The sequence below is a fragment of the Prionailurus viverrinus genome, chromosome F1 (assembly GCF_022837055.1).
Source record: "Prionailurus viverrinus isolate Anna chromosome F1, UM_Priviv_1.0, whole genome shotgun sequence".
NCBI lineage: Eukaryota > Metazoa > Chordata > Mammalia > Carnivora > Felidae > Prionailurus > Prionailurus viverrinus.
In genome coordinates, this window is record NC_062577.1 from 34,758,495 (window position 1) to 34,779,477 (window position 20,983).

A 20,983-nucleotide genomic window follows, 5' to 3' on the forward strand; every position below is an offset into this window, starting at 1 on the left:
ACATGAATCAGATTTATCAAAAAAGATAAGAGTAAGATCAAAATGAACCATACTTTCCATCTGTTCTGTTAGTTGTAGTTATTTCCTGGGCCATGAAGCAACTGCTTTAAAAATAAATATAAATTGTTATAGAGAAGTATTATAGAAGATGTGGAGGAAAACCGTGTAAGTAGAAAGAAGAGAAGAAAATCATGTATATACCATCTGGGAGAATTCTTGAATAATTTTCTTTGAGAAACTATTTGTCTTATGTTATCTTGTTTAAAGATTGAACAAAAAGATTGTACAAAAGGATTGTCCGTGTGTATAGACTGATGTGTATATTTTTGCAAGGTCAAATTTTTCTTAGGATCATTTAATGACTCAACCAAATAGGTAAACTCATATCATTTGATGTAAAAATTATATTTAGATACAGTCGATGTCCTTTTATTTTGTTTTGTTTTAAACCACTGGTTATAGTTACATAAGGATCAGGCCAACTTCAAAACCGGAGTAGGAATACTTTATTTACCACTGAGCACCCATAATGACAGTTCCCATTTTGAAGATATAATTTTTAGCAATTGGTTCTTTAATGATGTCATTCATTTATATATTTTTTTCAATATATGAAATTTATTATCAAATTGGTTTCCATACAACACCCAGTGCTCATCCCAAAAGGTGCCCTCCTGAATACCCATCACCCACCTTCCCCTTCATTTATATTTATATATTTATTGAACATAGTAATATGTACTTTCAAACTTTCTAAAAGTTTTCAAACTTTCTATTATTTCTAATAAAGAATATCAAAATAAACTGGTATCTACTTTTACTTTTAATAATTACAATACATGTTTCAAAATTCACTGGCTTAAAGAAAAATATACATGATGGCATGTTAAGATTTCTAGCTTAAAAATGAAATGCAATAACTAAGTTTATTCTTCAGTCAAGAAACTATAAGTGATTCTTGATAATTTACAATTGAAAAAACTTTTCTGGTGCCTGTTTGTTTGTTTTTGTTTGTATGTCTTTCCATCAGCAACTCAACCATCCAAATGTAATTAAATATTATGCATCATTCATTGAAGATAATGAACTTAACATAGTTTTGGAATTAGCTGATGCTGGTGATCTATCCAGAATGATAAAGGTAAGGGTTTGTTTTGTTTTTTGTAAACTAAATATTTATTTTTTCTGATAAAAATTGTCTGTTAAACATACAGGTGTATCAGATACTTTAAAGACCTCATTGTCATACTTTAACATATGATAGATATGTAGTGAATGACAGATCATAGTGATGATTATGATTTTGAAGCTGGTTTACCTGGTGACGTTTACACTTCAACTGAGATGTGTGAACACTCTGAAACCAACTTGGAAATAGACCAACAGATTTGTCTTCTGTAAGCTGAAGTTAAAATTTTGCAGCTTGATTTCTCTGAACAGACCACCCTTGATCCTGTATCTGTAGATATCAGGCAAAGGGTAACAGAAAGGGATTCTAGAGAATCCGGACCTGTTCCTAGGAGGGATTCATCAAAGAATAAAATGGGCTTTGCATTCAGACCTTGCACATCAAACCCTGATTCAACCACTTAAAAGTTTATTTAACTTTCTTTTCTAAGAGCGTATAAATTGGTTTAAGTTCAGTTACAAGTTATAGAAACCCTCAGATTACAGTGTCCTAAATACTGCTTGTCCTTAGGCGAGTTACTTTCATGTACCACAGTTTCTCAAAAACAAAATAATAATAGAACCTACTTCATAGGATTGTTGTTAATGATTAATTGATATTTATTCAGAGATAAGAACTGCATCTCACACATAGTAAGGCTATGCAAATGGGAGCTAGTGCTGTATTATTATTGTTGTTAATTATATTTTTCTGTTACATAAAATTCTGGGGCTAATAGGGCAGCTCTGATCTATCAAATTCTCAGAAACCAAGCCTATTTATAGCTGATAAAGTCCCCTTTCGCCAGCATGTAGGGACATAGGATATTTGCTAGCTGTATCTTTTTTTAAAAAATTTTTTTAAACATTTATTTTTGATACAGAATGAGAGCATGAACAGGGGAGGGTCAGAGAAAGAGGGAGACACAGAATCTGAAACAGGCTCTAGGCTCTGAGCTGTCAGCACAGAGCCCGACACGGGGCTCGAACCCACGGACCGCGAGATCATGACCTGAGCCAAAGTTGGACGCTTAACCGACTGAGCCACCCAGGCGCCCCTTGCTAGCTGTATCTTGAGGCACATTGCTGGATACTGCCACACAACATTTTTAGCTTCATCCCAGTGGCCAAAATTTGGTCTTATGAACATGTGTAGCTGCAAGGGAGGCTGGAATATATAGTCGTCATTTGGCTGGTCATGTGCCAGCTAAACTTCTATTCGGGAAGACATGTTGAAGAGAGTGGAAATCAATGAAGACCAACTAAATGAGAAAAGCAAGGCTCTTTATTCTGAGCTTGCTATAGCACGCAAGGGAGTCAACCATTGTCACTGACGTTTTACCAGAGATTCATAGGCAGGCAGAGCAATTAGAAAATCTTTATAATGGGAAAAATAAGCCTTTAGGTATGACCCGATTAGAGGCTGCTGGCCTGAAGGAGCTATAGGTGAGCTACTCAGAAGTGAGGCATATCATCTGGCTTTCTCTGGTTGGTCCTAAGTTGGAACCAGGAACAAAAATTAGGGAAGCTGTCAGTTATTAATCAAGTCCTGGGCATTTGGGGCTGATTGTTACAGAGTTACTGTTCAGCTTCCTGGATTGTCACTAGAGACAGCAGTCTGGCTTCCTGCATGTCTGACATAGAAGGCTGGCGTCCTGGGTTGTTTGTTATGGATAAAAGGTTTCCTGGTCAGGTTGCTGAAGGTTGTGGTTCAAAGTTCTATTTTTATACGATCTGGCCATTGACTGTATATTTGGTCTGTCAACAGATATTGGAGCGTAACTAGTAATCTCTGCCACATGGAGTTCTTAAAAACAATGTTAGATGCTTTATATGCATTACCATATTTACTCTTCACAAGGACTCTGGCAGGTAAATTTGACACTTAGAGAAGACAGTCATCATCACTAGTAAATAGAAGGACTAGTGTGTGAAATTAAGTTTGTCTTCTGATACAAAATTACATGTGTTTTCCCTTAATGGCCCTTAGAGATTTTTGTATCACAGAACTCCCTTGAAAAATCAGATGAAAACCCTTGACCTTCTCCCCAGAAAGATGTTGATGCACACAAAATCTGCATTCCATCACAAAGCCTGCACAGATTCTCTGATCAAGGCACTCACCAGTTCTCTAGCAGTAGTTAGGATCCCTCGTCTCCAGTGGAAGGTCAGTGTCAGCCACTTACACTCTCCTCTTGCCTAACTTCTCTTAGGATTAGTTTCCTCGTTCATAAGATCGAGGCAGTTTTGAGGTTGCTTTCTAAATTATAAAAATACTGCATAACAGGGAGGTAATATTTTTTATTATCACAGAATGCTATCAAACTGACTCTGTTTCAAGTCCCATGGTTTGAGTGACTCACTTCTAATAGGTTATCTGATTTTCTCTTTTAGGGACTTCCCACCACTAGCACAAACTGTCTTTGCAAATTAATGAACAATTAAAAAAAATTGTGGTTTTAATTTTAAAAAGAAATACAAACACACAAACGCCAAATCTGCAAAACAGCTATCAAGATGAGACCCATAAAAGCAAATGTAAATAGTCCTTATAAGAGAGACAATTAATATAAAATTCTTGGCTTAAACTCTAAGTGCAAGAGTTATTTAAGTATTTATAGTGGGAAGCAAAGAGGGCAAATCTTTATTGGGCAAATACCAACCGAAGGCAGATAAAAAAACATACAGTTTTCAGTTGTCAGGTTTCGCCCCTGATGAGAGATCGATGATTTGGGGTTTTGATTGTGCTCTAGAGATTTTTGCCCTTTTTCAGTTTAGTTATTTTTCTTTGCTACTGCTACTCCACACATACAGGTCGCTGTCCCTGACCCATTGCCAAGGCATGCCTGAGCCCATAACATTTACCTTGGAAGAATTCTCCTGTCCTTTCACCACTTGAGAAAGCTAGTGCACAATCAGAGTACCTTATAGAAGAAGCCCTGTTACCTGCGTCTTTAGCAGATTCAGATTTCTTAGGCCACTGAGGGAGGAAAAATTTGCCAGTGTGTTTTTATATTTATTGTGATGATGAACTCAGCTCTCTTACTTAAATGGATCTTGCCTTCAGTTGACTTTTTCAGAGAGTTGTTTTATCAGCTGACCCAGTGGAATGTAGTAAGATCAATTCTGTGTTTGGTAATGAATAGTAACATACAGTTATAGAATCGATAACTATCCTCTTAAAGTATCCTTGGGGCCTCTGACTAAAATTTGAACGTATTTATCATGTAAAATAGTACTTAGGAAACTTTTTTAAAAAATAAAAGATACCAACTGATTGCTAGTAAGTTATAAGTTTATAGAGCAATTTATTGTGCTTCGATAGAACCGAGGTAGTTTTCTAGAGAATTGGGATATCATTCTTCCTTCTTGTCTAATAGACATTGTATAAGCCTTTAATGACCCTATCCTTTACTGTAGGTACCATTAGTCTGTCTCACCAAGGTAGAAGGATTCTGGGTCAGATTTCCCAGATCATCTTGGAGACCTTCTAAAGGTTGAAAGTTATATTGTCAAACCTATAGATCTTTAGAATAGTCTCAGCATAATGGCCACACTAGAAAGGTATTCCAATGTCCATAACAGAAAGTTTGACCAAGGAGTTTCACATGAGTAGAATATTTTTATATCTGGTTACATTTATGTATGTTTTTTATGATAAAGAAGGACAATAAAGAGGCGAGAGGTGTTGCTATTTTAAGTAAGATGATGAAAGAAAACACTACTGACTCGAGTCTTACACCCCCACCTCCACCTGCCTTTCCCTCCATACTGTCCTGGTTCTGTTTTTTCCCTTTGCAGACAGACACTCCTGACCCTGTTTCCAACACCACAAGAAATGGCTCTTGAGTGACCTCTGTCATTAAATCCAGTGGACTTCAACCAGTGCCCATTCTGCTTGATGTGTCAGCTGCACTTGGCTCTGTTGTTCCTATGCTTCTTCTTAAAATACTCCTCCCCTGGCTTGTTGAGTCCCATAGTGCCTTGGTTTCCTTCCTGCCTCTCTGGAGACTCTGATTCTTCTTAACTGACACATTCTCATCTCTTGGCCTTTAATGACGGAGTTTTAAAAGTTTCAGTCCTGACTTTTTTTTCCTTTTTGCTTTATACTTTCCTCGTAGTTGATGTCATTCATGCCTGTGGATTCAGTTGCTTTCTGTACACCGTTGATTTCTAACTTTTTATCTTTAGTCTGGAGCTGTCTTTCAGTTCTGAACTCACGTTAACTCAACACGTCTGTAAAGAAATTCACGATCGTCCTCACAGACTACCCTCCTCCTCCAATGCTAACTTGATATTCGGTACCAGTCTGCCCAGTTGTGCATGCTAGAGCCCAGGACTCTTCTTTGACACTTCTTTTTTTTTTTTTTTCCTTCTTTGACACTTCTGTCCCTCACCAAGTTCAGTTGTTTCTTTTAAACGTCTTTCAAATTTTCCACCCTGCTCTACTTCCATTTGTCTCCCTGTAGTATAAAGTAGCATCATCTGTCACCTGTAGGGCAGCAACTTTTTAACTAATCCCAGCACCATTTCTCTAATCTGTTTCTCCATCGGTCTGTAAGACAAGTGAGAAGGGAAGAAAGAAAAGAAAAACCTCTGTTTTTAAATCCTTCTTGTGTTTCCCATTGAGGGTGAAGATGCTTGTCAAGATTTACTAGACCTGGGTGATCCAGAGTACAAGCTCTGAGAGGGAGGAATCTTTGTTTTGTGCCCTCACATGTCCCTAGTGTCTAGGACAGCTCCCTGCACAGAGTAGGTGCTCAGCAAGTATCTGCTGTAGAAGGTGTAGACACCTTCAGTTTCCGGGGAGGTGCCTGGCTGATAGTAGCAACTCAATAAATATGTTGAATGAATGAATACATAAAAGGTGGTTATTTTCTTTCTCTTTCCTTCCTCCTGATTCTCTTACCTGTGTCACACTTCTCTGCTCCAGGGACCAGTAGGTGAACCTGGGTGGTTGTACAACAATCACAGCCGTTTCTTGCTGCTTCGCACTCCGGTCTCAAGGGGACTTGCTAAGCTATTGAGTGGTGTGCTGCCATGAGAGAAGACGGTGTCCTGATGTGATACAGGAAGCGTTTTGGTTTTGTTTGTTTTTTTTCCCCTAAGAAATTCAGAAATTCTTTTCTAAACACTTAATTGTGCTATAAGCTGTCTTTATAGAAGAGACTACGTTAGGAAAAAAATCATAAGGAACTTCTTTTATGAAAGAACACAACTAGGACTTAAAGCTTTACAAAGGACAGCAGTATATACTGGAATTTTAAGAAAATGATTCATTTCTTTCTAGTGAGTAATACCGTAAATCAGTACATCACAACAATATATTTCACTGTCTCAAGTCTTCAGCTTAATTGGGGTAGAAGAGGAAATATAGCTCCTGGTCTGTATTCCAGAAATGAACCTCTGGATAGCATTGCATCAAAGAATTTTACAAGTAAATAATTAATTGGTTTAGAGCAAGCTGACAAATATAATTAAGCAATTTATAGTTGAAATATTCAGTATTTCTCTAATTAGTGACAAAGGAATACCTGAGGCTGTGGTCAGATGAAATACTTCCCAGATGAGTTTTAGGATAAAAGGAAATCTAGGATTTTTTTCATCATATATTTCTTTATCATCAGTAGTCAGAATTTTAAAGGAAAACAGGCTCTCAGATTCCAGTTTATCGAGTTGTGATTTATATGCTGCATATTTTGTTTATCAGACCAGTAGATGCTCCATTTTGCACTATGCCTTATTAATACTGTTTATTTCACTTTTTGAATGTCAAGAAACATATTTGGTGATGGAGACTTAGTGTAGAGAAGATGAGAGACTAATCTCAGAAAGATATAAACAAGAGCTGTGTTTATTGCAGCTTGTCACTAGAAATATTGTTAAAATGTGTTTTAAGTTTTTATAGCCCATTTTTGCAACATATAGTTTATTCATTGAACTATTTGTAATTTCTTATATTTAGAATTACCTCTTAGAAAGTCAGTTTGAGGTGGAAGAAAATATAAGTGCATATCTTTAACATTATATTTGTAAAAACCTTCATTTTGCTAAAATATCAATAAAACACAATATGACCCAATGTAATAAATCTCTTGGGGGGGGGGGGGACTTAGAACTCTGTTACCTGCCAGAAAATTTTCATACGCGCCACACTGGCTAAGAAGTAAGTCAAGATTAAAAAAAAAAAAGTCAGTATTTACTTGGGAATTATTTTTTAGCAAAATATGGATTACTAATTTAAATGGAGATCTATTTTGTGCCAAGAGTTTGATACAATTCCAAATAATTAGTGAAGTCTAGATCTTCTTTTTTCCCCCAGTTTTATTGAGATATGATTAACATACATCACTGTGTAAGTGTAAGGTACACAGCATTATGGTTTGATTTACATGTACTATGTAATGATTACCACACTAAGTTTAGTTAAGATCTGTCATCTCGAATAGATACAATAGAAAGAAAAAGAAATTTTCCTTTACAATGAGAATTCTTAAGATTTACTCTCACAACAACTTTTCTGTATATCGGTCAGCACTATTATCTGTAGTCATCATGTTGTTCATTCCATGCTGGTACTTACTTGTGTCATAACTGAAAGTTTGTACCTTTGACCTCCTTCCTTCAGTTTCCCCTGTGCCCACTCTGTCTCTGGAAACCACAAAGCTCTTTCTTTATGAAAGAGAGAGAGAGAGAGAGACAGAGAGAGTGAGTGTGTGTGTGTGTGTGTGTGTGTGTATTTTAGATTACACATATAAGTGAGATCATACAGCATTTCCCTTTCTCTGTCTTGCTTATTTTACTTAGCGTAATGCCCTCAGGGTTCATTCATCCTGTTGTTGCAAATGGCAGGATTTTCTTGTTTTTTATAGCTGAGTAATATTCCATTGTGTGTGTGTATGTATGTGTGTGTGTGTGTGTGTGTGTGTATAGTGTGAGTGTGTGTGTATGTATCTCTTTTTCGTTCATCCATCGATGGTCACTTATTTGGTTTCCATGTCTTGGGTATTATTGTAAATAATGCTGCTGTGAACATAGCACTGCAGATATATTTTTGAGTTAGTGTCTTCATTTCCCATGGATACATTCCCAGAAGTGGAATTGCTGGATCATATGGCAGTTCCATTTGTAATTTTTTAAGGATCCTCCATACTGCTCCATACTCCAACCTCCATACTGGTTTCTGTAGTGTTTGTACCAGTTTGTTACAGCCCCACCAACACCATACAAGGGCTCTAGGGCAGCATGCTATCTTTTGTCTTTTGATGATGGCCATTCAAACAGGTATGAGGTGATATCTCATTGTGATTTTGATTTGCATTTCTCTAATGACTAGTGTCGTTGAGCATCTTTTCATGTACCTGTTGGCCATTCGTGTATCTTCTTTGGAAAAATGTCTATTTTGATCTTTGCCCATTTTTTAATTGAATGATTATGATTGCTGTTTGTTATTGAGATGTATTGATTCTTTCGATATTTTGGATATTAATCCCTTATCAGATATATGGTTTGCAAATTTTTTTTTCCCATTCCATAGGTTGCCTTCTCAGTTTCTCAGTTGTTTCTTCTGACAGTTTTAGTTTCACCTGGTCACATTTGTTCGTTTTGTTGTTGTTGTTGCTTATGCTTTCGGTGTCCTTTCTGAAAAATTACTGCCAAGATCCATGTCAAGGGGATTTTTTCCTGTTTGCTTCTAGGAGTTTCATGGTTTCAGGTTGTACATTTAAGTCTTTAGTTCACCTCAAGATAATTTTTGTGAGTGGTGTAAGCTAGGGGTCTAGTTTCATTCTTTTACATGTGAATATCCAGTCTTCCCAGCACCATTTATTGAAGAGACTGTTTTTTCTCCACTGAGTGTTCTTAGCTCCCTTGTCAAATGTTAGTTTGACTATACATGCTTGGGTTTATTTCTGAGCTCTTGATTCGGTTTCATTGATCTGTTTTTATGCCAGTACCATACTGTTTTGATTACTGTAGCTTTATAGTATAGCTTGAAATCAAGAAGTGTTATGCCTAACACTTTGTTCTTCTTTCTTAGGATTGCTTTGGCTTTGGCTTTTTGGGGTCTTTTGTGCTTCTGTATAAGTTTTAGAACTGTTTTTTGTTTGTTTGTTTTTGTACATTGTAAAAAAATGCCATTGGAATCCTAATAGGAATTGCCTTGATCTCCGGATGGCTTTTGGTAGTATTGAAATTTTAACAATTTAAAATTCTTCCAGCCATGAACACAGGATACTTTTCCATTGATTTGAGTCTTTTTTGATTTTGATTTCTTTCATCAGTGTCTTATAGTTTTCAGATTAGAAGATTCCTTGGTTAAGTTTCACCTCCTTGGTTGAGTTTATTCCTAACTCTTTTATTGGTTTTGATGCATTTGTAAAAATTTTTTTTTTCAACGTTTTTATTTATTTTTGGGACAGAGAGAGACAGAGCATGAACGGGGGAGGGTCAGAGAGAGAGGGAGACACAGAATCGGAAACAGGCTCCAGGCTCCGAGCCATCAGCCCAGAGCCTGACACGGGGCTCGAACTCACAGACCGTGAGATCGTGACCTGGCTGAAGTCGGACGCTTAACCGACTGCGCCACCCAGGCGCCCCTTGATGCATTTGTAAATAGTATCACTTCCTTTATTTCTTTTTTAGGTAAGTTTACTATATAGAAACACCACTGATTTTTGTACATTAATTTTGTTACCTGTAACTGTACTGAATTCTTTGATTAGAACTAACTATTTTTTTGGGTTGGGTGTTTAGGATTTTCTGTATCTAAAATCATGTCATCTACAAAGAGCTAATGGTTTTACTTCTTCCTTTCCAATTATGATACCTTTTATTTATTTATTTATTTATTTATTTTTTCTTGCCTGATTGTTCTGGCAAGGACTTCTATGATGTTGAATAGGAATGGTGAGAGTGGGCATCTTTGTCTTATTCCTAATCTAGGCTATTTTTTCTTATTCCTAATTTATTTACATAAATGCTGTCTTCTTGCTTATGCAACTTTGTGTCTTTTGCATTGATACTACTTATATGGCATTCCCTTTAAATTTGGTAGAAGCCTTAAGACTCTTTTCCTTAATACAGACATAAAGTTAATTTTATATGTTGATTTTAACTGTTTAGAAACTTGCTTTATATTATTCTTTTATTGCTAATTATCACAAAGATAGCAACTTAAAACAACACAACCCATAACCTCACAGTTTCTGTGGATCACACACCAGTTAGTGAGTTCTTTGCTCAACATCTTAGAAGACTGAAATCAAGGTACCAGCTGGGGCTATGATCTCATTTGAGGTTCAGGGTTCTTTTCCTTATTCACTGGTTGTTGGAAGAATTCAGTTCCTTGCAGTTATATGACTAAAGTCATTACTGTCTTTGTGGTTATCAACTGGGGGCCATCCTTGGGTCCTAGAGGTGTCCTGCTGTGCCTTGTCACATGGCCCTTTCCATAGCTTGGCAGTTTGTTCCCTCAGACCAGCAGTAGAGTATCTCTGGCTTTGAATCTCTGACTTTTTTGAAGGGCTTACCCAGTAGGCTGGCCCATCCACCAGGATAATCTCCTTTTTGACTACCTCAAAAGCAGATGATTTAGAACCTTAATTACATCAGCAAAATCTTTCCTGCCATATAAGATAACATGATATAGGAAAGACAGTTCATCATATTCACAACCCAATTTGCATTCAAGGGAGGGAATTACATACCAGGACTTGGGAATTTTGGGGGGTGAAGTATGTCTTAGAATTCTGCATATTACAGGCTTTGATAAATTCGCTAAAATATTAACAGTGTTTTAGAAATAATTATTATCTCCAAATCGTAGAACTTCTAAATCTTATTTACCTTCTTGGTGTGGTTGTTTTTTTTTACATTTGTAGACACATTTTTATTTGTACTTATCCAAATTTAGAGGCTATACTGGAAATAAAATCACTTTGAAATGTCTCTTACACTTTTGACCTTTGAGTCCCTAAAGCAATAAAGTCTTCCCAGTAGTACCATCTATCTTTAATCACTCAGATTTATAGTTTACCAGGACACCTACAGTTTCCATTTCAGCATCTGGCATAAAATGTATAGCCCAGGCCAGACAACTATGAAAAGTGCCAGTGATTCCAAATACAGTCAGTTTCCCTCTAAGTCTATTGTATAAGATTGTCACCTCTGCTTTATCACCTTATAGTTATTTGGAAGTTTAAGGTTAAAAATCAGTGATACTATCTGAAAAAAATCCATGCAGAATTAAATATTATATACGTATATGTGTGTGTGTGTGTGTGTGTGTGTGTGTGTGTGTGTGTGTGTATATATATATATATATATACACATAATTACCTACACATAATGCATGTAAACTATGTGTATATCTATATAGATTTATGTTTATATATGACATGTATGTATAGGTGTGTTCTACAGAATTATTTATTTAAAAAAATTTTTTTGTTCAATATATGAAGTTTATTGTCAAATTGGTTTCCATACAACACCCAGTGCTCATCCCAAAAGGTGCCCTCCTCAATACCCATCACCCACCCTCCACTCCCTCCCACCCCCCATCAACCCTCAGTTTGTTCTCAGTTTTTAAGTCTCTTATGCTTTGGCTCTCTCCCACTCTAACCTCTTTTTTTTTTTTCCTTCCCCTCTCCCATGGGTTTCTGTTACTTTTTTTAATGTTTTATTTATTTTTGAGACAGAGACAGCATGAGCTGGGGAGGGGCAGAGAGAGAGGGAGACACAGAATCCAAAGCAGGCTCCAGTCTCCGAGCTGTCAGCACAGAGCTGGACGCGGAGCTTGAATCCTTGAACCTTGAGATCATGACTTGAGTTGAAGTTGGACACTTAATCAGCCTTGCCACCCAGGTGCCCCCAGAATTATTTGTATAGAAGCAATGTTACTGACAAAATGTCACCTGGATTTCCTTTATACTTAAGTAGTTAGATAGTGAAGTAGAAGAGAACCTAAGGACTTTAGTAAACTGAAAATTGTGTATCCTAATGACCATTATATAATTCTGTGAGCATAACTAAAAGGTGATATATAACTTGAATTGTATTTACTTGGGAGAATGAGAAGAAAATTTTCAAAGAATGCCTTACTCTTTACATTTTAAGGTAATATCGATCTAAAGCTGCCTTTTAAAAATCCTGTAACATCACAAGCAGTTGTATTGGTAGCTATAGACAATTAAGTAGAGATTTCTACCAAGAGACTTTTACTGTCTCATTGTTCTGCAGTTTCCCTTGTCCATTAAGGGAATGTCCATTGAGATATCTTTTCAACTATCTTACCATTGCTTGGTGAAACAGAACCAGAAAGAATTTATTCAAGAGGTGAATGTTTCCATTTATCTTTGTGACCTTGTGTCTTCCAAAAGATTAATTTTCTGCTTTTTTGTCTCACTCTCTCTATCTATAGTAGACAAAACATCTTAAGTATTTCCAGGTATCTTCTCTATTAGTTTTAGTAACATGGGAGCTTCTCTTAACGATTATCCATGTGTCAGCAATGTAGGGATCATTCCTTGTAGTAATTCTGATGCATCCATATGTTTTTTTTTAAATTTTTTTTATTGTCCTAAATTTCTTTGATATCAGTGTGCTAATGTTCAGAAGGCAGCTTCTTTGGGAGAAGAACATTATGACTTTATAGAGTTTATTTTTATTTTATTTTATTTTTTTTGTTTGCTAAATAATTTAAGGTTTTTCTTTTCCCAAGGCTCAGAAGAAATCTTTACCTGTTTCACATTTTCTACCCTAAGATTAAATGTATTTCAGCTTCCTTAATAACCCATACAGTTTTGATCTGGAGGAATGAATAGATTATGTTGATATTCTACTAAATTATAATCTAGCAACAACTAAATACTCTTAGCAGATTTTCCAACACTACACGAAAGGAAAAAGACAAGTGGAGCTTGCATGGGAAATATTTTATCAAAGTAGGTAAACTGAGATGCCGGTGATAAGTGTTTTCAGTGGTTTCGTGGCTGCCAGGCCCATTCCACTCCACACTTTCTACAGTGACTTCAGATTGTTGAGTTTTATTCAGAATGCCAAGAGTGAAAATATTCACATGTTACAAACTAGTATTACATACCACATTCTAACTGAGACGTAACGATTCCACACATTTCTATAATTCCCAAAAGTGTGGGTAGTGAGTATTTGTGCGGGTTAGTCTGTTGAGACCTCCTTATACCTTCAGAAGATAGATGTTCTGCAGAAACAATATATAATACAAATCACACTTAGAGGCATCAGTTACGCTTTCAGAAGCACCCTGTCTTTTCTAACACCTAGTCTCTGTGCATTGAATTTCTTTGAAACAACCACCAAAAAATGTAGTCTTATAAAAATGCATTATAATTACAGAGATATGTTTGGGAACATAACATCCCTTCTGATGGTAAATGTTTGACCTATTTCAAGTTTATCTAACTACCTGTCATCTCCTGTGAAGATCATTTATAGTATTAACTGGACCTATGGGGCTCTCTGAGGTATTACTATTATTATTATTACTTGCTTCATTTTTATTAATTGGAGATTTGTAGGATAGGACATACCAGTAACATATTATTTTTAAGTGTGAAGATGTGCCAAGCAGGCCTTTATTTGTTTAAGTTTTATTTGTACCTGAGATTGTGGAACCCTAGATTATATATTTTTTAGAGGTGGTGGGGACTATATAGCTCATCTCCACACTCTCTGGGAACTGAGGCCTAGCAGTGTTAAATGGCTTGCTCAAGATAATACAGCCAGTCACCGTCAAGGCTCAGAATCAGGTCTATATAAAAGGTGGTAACATAATGGATTATGTTAGTGGTACATTAAACATCTGACAACACTCCTAAGGAGGAGGTACGTCTGTCCTTGTATTTAACATAAATTATTTACTTCCTCTTGTTCAATACTTGGAAGAGATGGAGCTGGTGCTAGTCAAACCTAGTTCTCTTATTCATTCTTTCTCATTATTTAATTATCATTTCTCCTGGTGTTCTGCAAGAATGCCTTGCATGCCAGGATCACATTTGCTGCTTTTTGTTTTTAACTACAGCATACATTTGTAAAGGATGCTGGGTGTAAGGTTCTCAGGACCAGCTACGTGATTGTGGGTCCCTTATAACAAAATTAAGAATTTCAAGATGGCAGCAACAGAGCATTAAACTAAATACACTGCCCTGCATGACTGCACAGGTTGCCCATGTCTGAAGTCAGCCCGGTGGTTCTAGATGTATTGTCTGAAACTTTGTTCTTTAATGAATAACATACCAAACTGTGGACTTAAATATGATATGCCATGGATATTGATTTTTTAAAAAAAAAACAAGAACATAATTTTCTGGGTTTTTTTTCTTTATGCTTGAATTTATTGTTGTTCTTATCATTGAAGCTTTTCCCAAGATTTCTAGAGGAGGAATGCTAGGATTACAAAATTTAGAAATAAGTAAAGTATATGTTCCATTTGGAGTGAGAGTGTCTAGAGTACAGGAACCAAGTGATCCCACTGAGTCCAAAAAAATGGTCCTTAAATATTCAATGTCCACTATATAATTGGATTTGGTTTGGGGCATTTAATTTGTAGGAGGATTTTGTATAATTAAAAAAAAAAAGTGTGCCTGTTTTGTCAACATCTTTGAATAGAAGCAGCTTGTCTTAGCTGTCCTCTTTTATATATATATATATATATATATATATATATATATATATATATATATATAATTTAAGTGTCAGTGTGAATATGTTTTACCGGGAATGCTGAATTTCACCTAAGAGAAATGCTGGTAATCTTTTTACACATAAGTGAGAATATAATCTGATGTTTTATATGTACATTGGCTATTTTGGTACACGTTTCCTTAATTTGAATGATGTTCAGTGTTTACTTGAATGATGTTTATGGAGATAGTAGACAGAATTTTAAAATCACAAGTATTTGAAGCATTGCATAGTGAAAAGACTAGCTTACTTAAAAAAAAAAAAAAAGACTAAGTAAAAATTAATTCCAAGTGATCAGGTATACCTGAGTGCCAATTTCTGCCTCTTCATAAATTTTTAGATATGTTATTTTCAGATTTAAAAATGTTGCAATTCCATTTCATAATATAAATGTAGTAGAGTGCCATATTGTATAGTCTGCCTTTTCACATAAATGTTTATTGATAAGTAACCTTGCATTATTGGTTGCATTATTTCTTGCTTTATTAAAAACTTACCATGTGGCAAATTGATGTGCATTTTTAATTTCTATATGTTGGCATTAGATTTTTTTTCTAATCTAGAGCTAAATATTTATATAGGGCTGTCTTTTTTAAAGAAAAGGAGGATTTTTGAACAGTAATGCTATTTGACTAAATAATTAACTTTTAAATGATACGTATATATTAGAGTAAGTTTCAAGAGGAGATTGTTCTCTTGTTTTGTTTTTTTTTTTAAATACTTTGGCATTATGTAAGTTTCTGCTCTGTAGGGCTAATATACATTTTACCAGTAGTAAAAAAAATTCAAATTTTCATTGCATTTTTTCTATTCACCTTTTTTATAAGAGATAGCCAACAGTGCCACCATCAGAACAGACAGGCTTTTCTTATCATAAGTATTGGTTTTCTCAAAAAAAAAAAAAAAAAAAGAAAGAAAGAAAACACCAAAAACCCCTACACTTAAGGAATGGTGGAAAACTGCATATGGTTAAACAGGCACATAAAACATACTGTGAAATCCCAATGACATAATGAAACTGCCTTTGATTTATTTTATGATCAAGTCAAATTCATAAAATTATTCTTCAGAAACCTGTTTCTACTTTGGATACTTAGTTTTGCCAGACCATTCGGTCTAGGCAGCATTATATTGATGTCAATTTATTGTTTTCATCTTTAATTTGTTGTTCAAAGAGACAGTCTCAAAGAATATAAAAACATGAAAATGATCAGACCATCTTGGTCTGATAACATCTTACCTAGTGTACATTTTGAGGGCAGTTTTTTCATTCTGATTTTCCTATATATTTGATTCATTTTTAAAATAATGAGACTTTAAAAGTAAGCTGCCAAGTTAATAGTTATGATGATTTCAGAATCTATCTTAAAGCATAAATTTTTTCTTGCATGGTCTGATACTTACATGATGCAGTATATTTATTTTTGACTGAAAAGAAACCTGGTCCCCATCTTCCTGTTGACATCAAACAGTCTTCTGATATGCTAATCCAGCATCAGGGAGAGCACATAGACAAGCTTTATTTGGACTCATTCCAAATCTGAAAGAAAATTATATGTATTGAACTGATTTTGCAGCATTGCCCCCTTAGAATGAAAAGTGATGTTGACACAGTCTGCAATTAAAAATACTTAATATTGAGACATATGGGAGGTTTTCAACATTTTAGTAATACCCTGATTTGCTTTTCAATTACCTGGTCATCTAATTGTTATTGGCTTTTTGCTACTGATGTTAATAGCCATTGAAATTACTAAGTTCATTTCCTTAGCATGTGTTATAATAAACATTAACCTAAAGTTATTAGCTTTTCCTTAAAGATTTATCCTTTGACATATTGAGTGCATATGAGACAGTAGATAATAATCTTTTGCTAAGTATGAAGTAGGGATATGAGCAGATCTCCCTGTATTGTTTTTCCTTCCAGCCTGCCCTCAACTGGTCACAAGGGTAAAAATTGACAAAGATACTTGTTTTAGAGTTAATCTGAATGATATATTCAATAACAAATCAGTTGATCTTCCAAAAATGCACTACAGGACACATTTAAATACTGATATCTGTTAATACCTATATTAAAATTATCAGAAAATTCCATGAAAACTTGTTTAAATGTAGTTTTCATGTTGGTCATTTATAAATATTGTTAAGTAGGAAGCCAATTGCATTTTTGTTTTAGAAATATAATTTTTATATAATGAATCTTGGTGAATCTTAGGAAATGAAGAACTTTGTTTTTAAATGAGTATGTTACTAGTACATTCTTCTAGCAAGTATAATATAAAAAATGGGCATAAATATCTACCTCTGATTTTGCAGTTATTTTGGCTATTGCCCTCTTATGTGTGATGGCCCATTCTTTCCCAACTAGTCTGTTGGTGCTCCATTTTTGCCCTGACCTTCCTATGATGTTTTTATTCCATGAAGTTTAGTTTCATTCATTCAAAGTACAGGTTTGACTTGTAATGTGCAATAGTCATGAAATATTCATGAAAACTTTTTATATAAATCTCTTTTATTTAATTTTTAATAAATTAACTGATATTTCAAATCACCAAGGTGGTTCAATATTTAAAAGGAATTCTATAGTCAAACTTAATGTCAGGAGAAGAATTGTCTTTTAATGAACATAATTACCTTCAGGTTTCTAGACTGTTTTGTTCTGGGTTTTCTTAAAATGAAATTTGACATCGTCCTCTTAGGCTAGGAAATTATTTTATATAGATGTTAATTTTTTGAAATATTGGACATCATAAAGATGTAGCATTATATGGCCTGTGCTAACTTTAGATATAATAGTGAGAAACTTAAGCTAATATGTCAGGTAAAATTCTCGGCATCATCTCACTGTGGGAAGTCATATGCTTTTTAGTTGGTAATAGGTAGATAAAAGTAGATGTTTTTCTGACAAGGCATTTGGTGTGTCAGGATCTGGTCTTAAGATGTTTTAATTCCTCTAATTCTTATTTTTAATTTTTTAAAAAGCATTTTAAGAAACAAAAGAGGCTAATTCCTGAAAGGACTGTTTGGAAGTACTTTGTTCAACTCTGCAGTGCATTGGAACATATGCATTCTCGACGCGTCATGCATAGAGGTAGGGTAAAATCACGAATAGCTTCTAATGTTGTTTAAACGATGCAGGTTATTAGGCAATTTAAGAATAAATGCCTTCCAATCATGGGCATAGCATCATGCTTTCTTGGCTAATTTTTTTCCAAATTATTATTTACTAGAATGAAAAACCTCTAAAGCCCTATCTTGGTTTTAAATAAGAATGAGAATTAGTTATTTTTCTGCCTGCCTCTTCTGAGCATCTTACTGATGATGTTGGTAAATTAAAAAAAAAAAAAAAGATATAGGAAAGCAGAATACGCATAAGGAAGATTCCCTTATCAGATGAACAACGTATATTATGGCCAACTTCATTTTTTAATTTTCATCATTAGCTCTTAATGTATTCTTGATTGTCAGTCTAATAGTTGGACAGAACATGTAAAGATTACAACACTTAGGGATTGTATCTCTGATTTGGGGTATGAGAAATTTCAATGTAGTTTATTTAAGCAATTATGACTTCTAAGGTCATCTAGTTATGTTCAGATTAGAGTTATAATTTTATATTTTATGTAAATGTATCAACAAAGTAATGTTTAGTAAGATATTTAACATTGATATAAAATGGAAATAAATTTATTTTGTGCTTTGAATTTCACAAAAGTTGATTTGAAAATGGAAAACAAAATGCATTTTATTATTTTTTAATTTAATTTTTCTTTAACATTTATTTATTTTTGAGAGAAACAGAGACAGAGTACAAGCTGGGGAGGGGCAGAGAGGGAGAGACACAGCATCTGAAGCAGGCTCCAGGCTTAGAGCTGTCAGCAGAGAGCCTGGCGCGGAACTTGAACTCACGGACCATGAGATCATGACCCAAGCCGAAGTCGGCCGCTTAACCGACTGAGCCAACCAGGCGTCCCAACAAAATGCATTTTAAATGAAAATTACTAGCAATCTTCATGGTGCTGCATTGATGATTATTTCTCTATCAGAGAACTCAGAAATAATAGGATATATCAGAAATATTAGGATATATCAAAATTATTGAAAATAAAGTAATTGGATCAAAATTCAAACTGACTTTTGTTTTTAAGGTAGATTTTAAATTCTATGAAAAGTGTTTTAATCTCTTGAAAATACCTAAGCTTATATCATCTTTCACCTGATTCCTTCATCTCTTCACAGATATAAAACCAGCTAATGTGTTCATTACAGCCACTGGAGTGGTCAAACTTGGAGATCTTGGGCTTGGTCGGTTTTTCAGCTCTAAAACCACAGCTGCACATTCTTTAGGTAAGAGACACAGTGTAATTTCATTCAGTTATTGTGTGTGTGTGTGTGTGTGTGTGTGTGTGTGTGTGTGTGTGTGGTTAAAAACAACATAAGGGACATACTATTTATATGCCAGCTCTTACGTTCTAAATAAAACTATTTTTAAAATCATCGGATCCTCAGTAGATCCCTACAGCTCTCTATCAGGTATAATGTGCTCATTCACATGACAGTTGGGTACTTCTATTGATTTGACTCCAGGTAGACACTTGGTAAAAGAAAATGCTAATAAACAAACCTGGTTTTAACAATTGCCATAGAGCATTTGTTTTATTCTCCATTTAACAATATTGAAATAATATGATTTAACCATATCTTGGAAGAGGACTTCACCTGACTGTAAAAATACCATAATTTGTAAATGTTTAGTTATTAAAATAACACACATAGTTGTGATTACTGCAGAGAGGAAACCTAAACATGATCTATTACTAACAAGGAAAATATTCCCCTAAATAATGTAGTAAAAGATATCTGCTGTTTATTCATTCTAGAGTTAATAATATGGCATTGTCCTTTATATCTAAAATAGAATGAATGTAGCTATCACAACATTGTAGTAGCAATGGAAAGACAGTTGTCTACTTTAGAAACAATAGAAATTACTAGGAAGAAATAATTTCTAAGAAATAATTCTTAAACCAAATAACCTAAAGAGAGTGACAGAGCTTCTCTTAAAACTCTTCAAATTACATTTTGTCCTTGTTAATATAAGACTTAGATAACATAGTAACAACCAGACTAAAATAAGAATTAAGATAAAAATAAGATGACTTTAATTTAATTGTACCCCATCTCTGGTGTCATAATTTCAACGAAAACCATTAAATTTTTGTATAAAATTGTGTGTAAACATGAAATAAAAACTTTAAAACGGCCTGATGAAGAATAAGTGAGTTACACTAAGCACAGTATTGAAACAAGCATCTGAATTAGTTGACTAGACCTTTTAAAGTTTTTCTGGCTTTGTTAGCAAGATTCTGTGTGAACTTGAACTTGTTATTTAAATTTTTATGTCTAGACCAGTACCTGGCACATAAGTAGGCACCCAGTCACTAGTTGCTGAATGACAAAATGTTGGATTCTAAGCTATAAAGAGTGGTAGAAAGATAATACTTTATCCTTTTCCCAGAGTTTTAGTTTTGTCAAGTACTTTAAGAAAATAACAACTGATATTGAGTAATACTGTTTTGTTCCCTTTCACTTTACTTCTATTTTTCTAGAGGATTACAGGTTTTCCTGATAAGAAAATTTGATATGAAATTCTGTAAGAAATGCATAAATCTGAGTAGGACTTTGATAAAGTTTTATTTGGAAGTTACAACTCTTACAATGCAAATAATAGATTTCTGTGAAGAAAACATCGTTCCATGTCAATGTCCTTTCTCACTAGTAAAAATAACAAACATGTTTTCACTTTGTTACTCACCTGAGTAACAAATGTCTTAAGAGCATTCTGTCATTTGTTTACTTAGAAATGCTACGTGCGCGCGCGCGCACACACACACACACACACACACACACACACACACACACCTGTACATACCCATGCTCGTGCACATGCATTTCTTTTTTAAATGCTGCTTTGCAGACTGTCACTCTGAGCATGCTGTAGTCACCTGACCCTTTGGAGCCAGTATATGAAACTCCAATCTTATCAGTTTTGGAAATGGTCTTCTTTACTTGCCTGCCACTGCCTCAT

At 34.8% G+C, this 20,983-nt stretch overlaps 1 protein-coding gene across 2 annotated transcripts in view; it reads left to right on the top strand.

Moving 5' to 3' along the window:
* Window positions 1-20,983, top strand: part of NEK7 (NIMA related kinase 7) — a 162,769-nt gene that overhangs the window by 103,921 nt on the left and 37,865 nt on the right. For both annotated transcript variants that reach the window (XM_047840327.1, XM_047840326.1), the window contains exons 5-7: window positions 1,031-1,141; window positions 17,878-17,986; window positions 19,135-19,242. In XM_047840327.1, coding sequence (XP_047696283.1) covers window positions 1,031-1,141; window positions 17,878-17,986; window positions 19,135-19,242 — 328 coding nt within the window. The remainder of the gene's footprint in view (window positions 1-1,030; window positions 1,142-17,877; window positions 17,987-19,134; window positions 19,243-20,983) is intronic.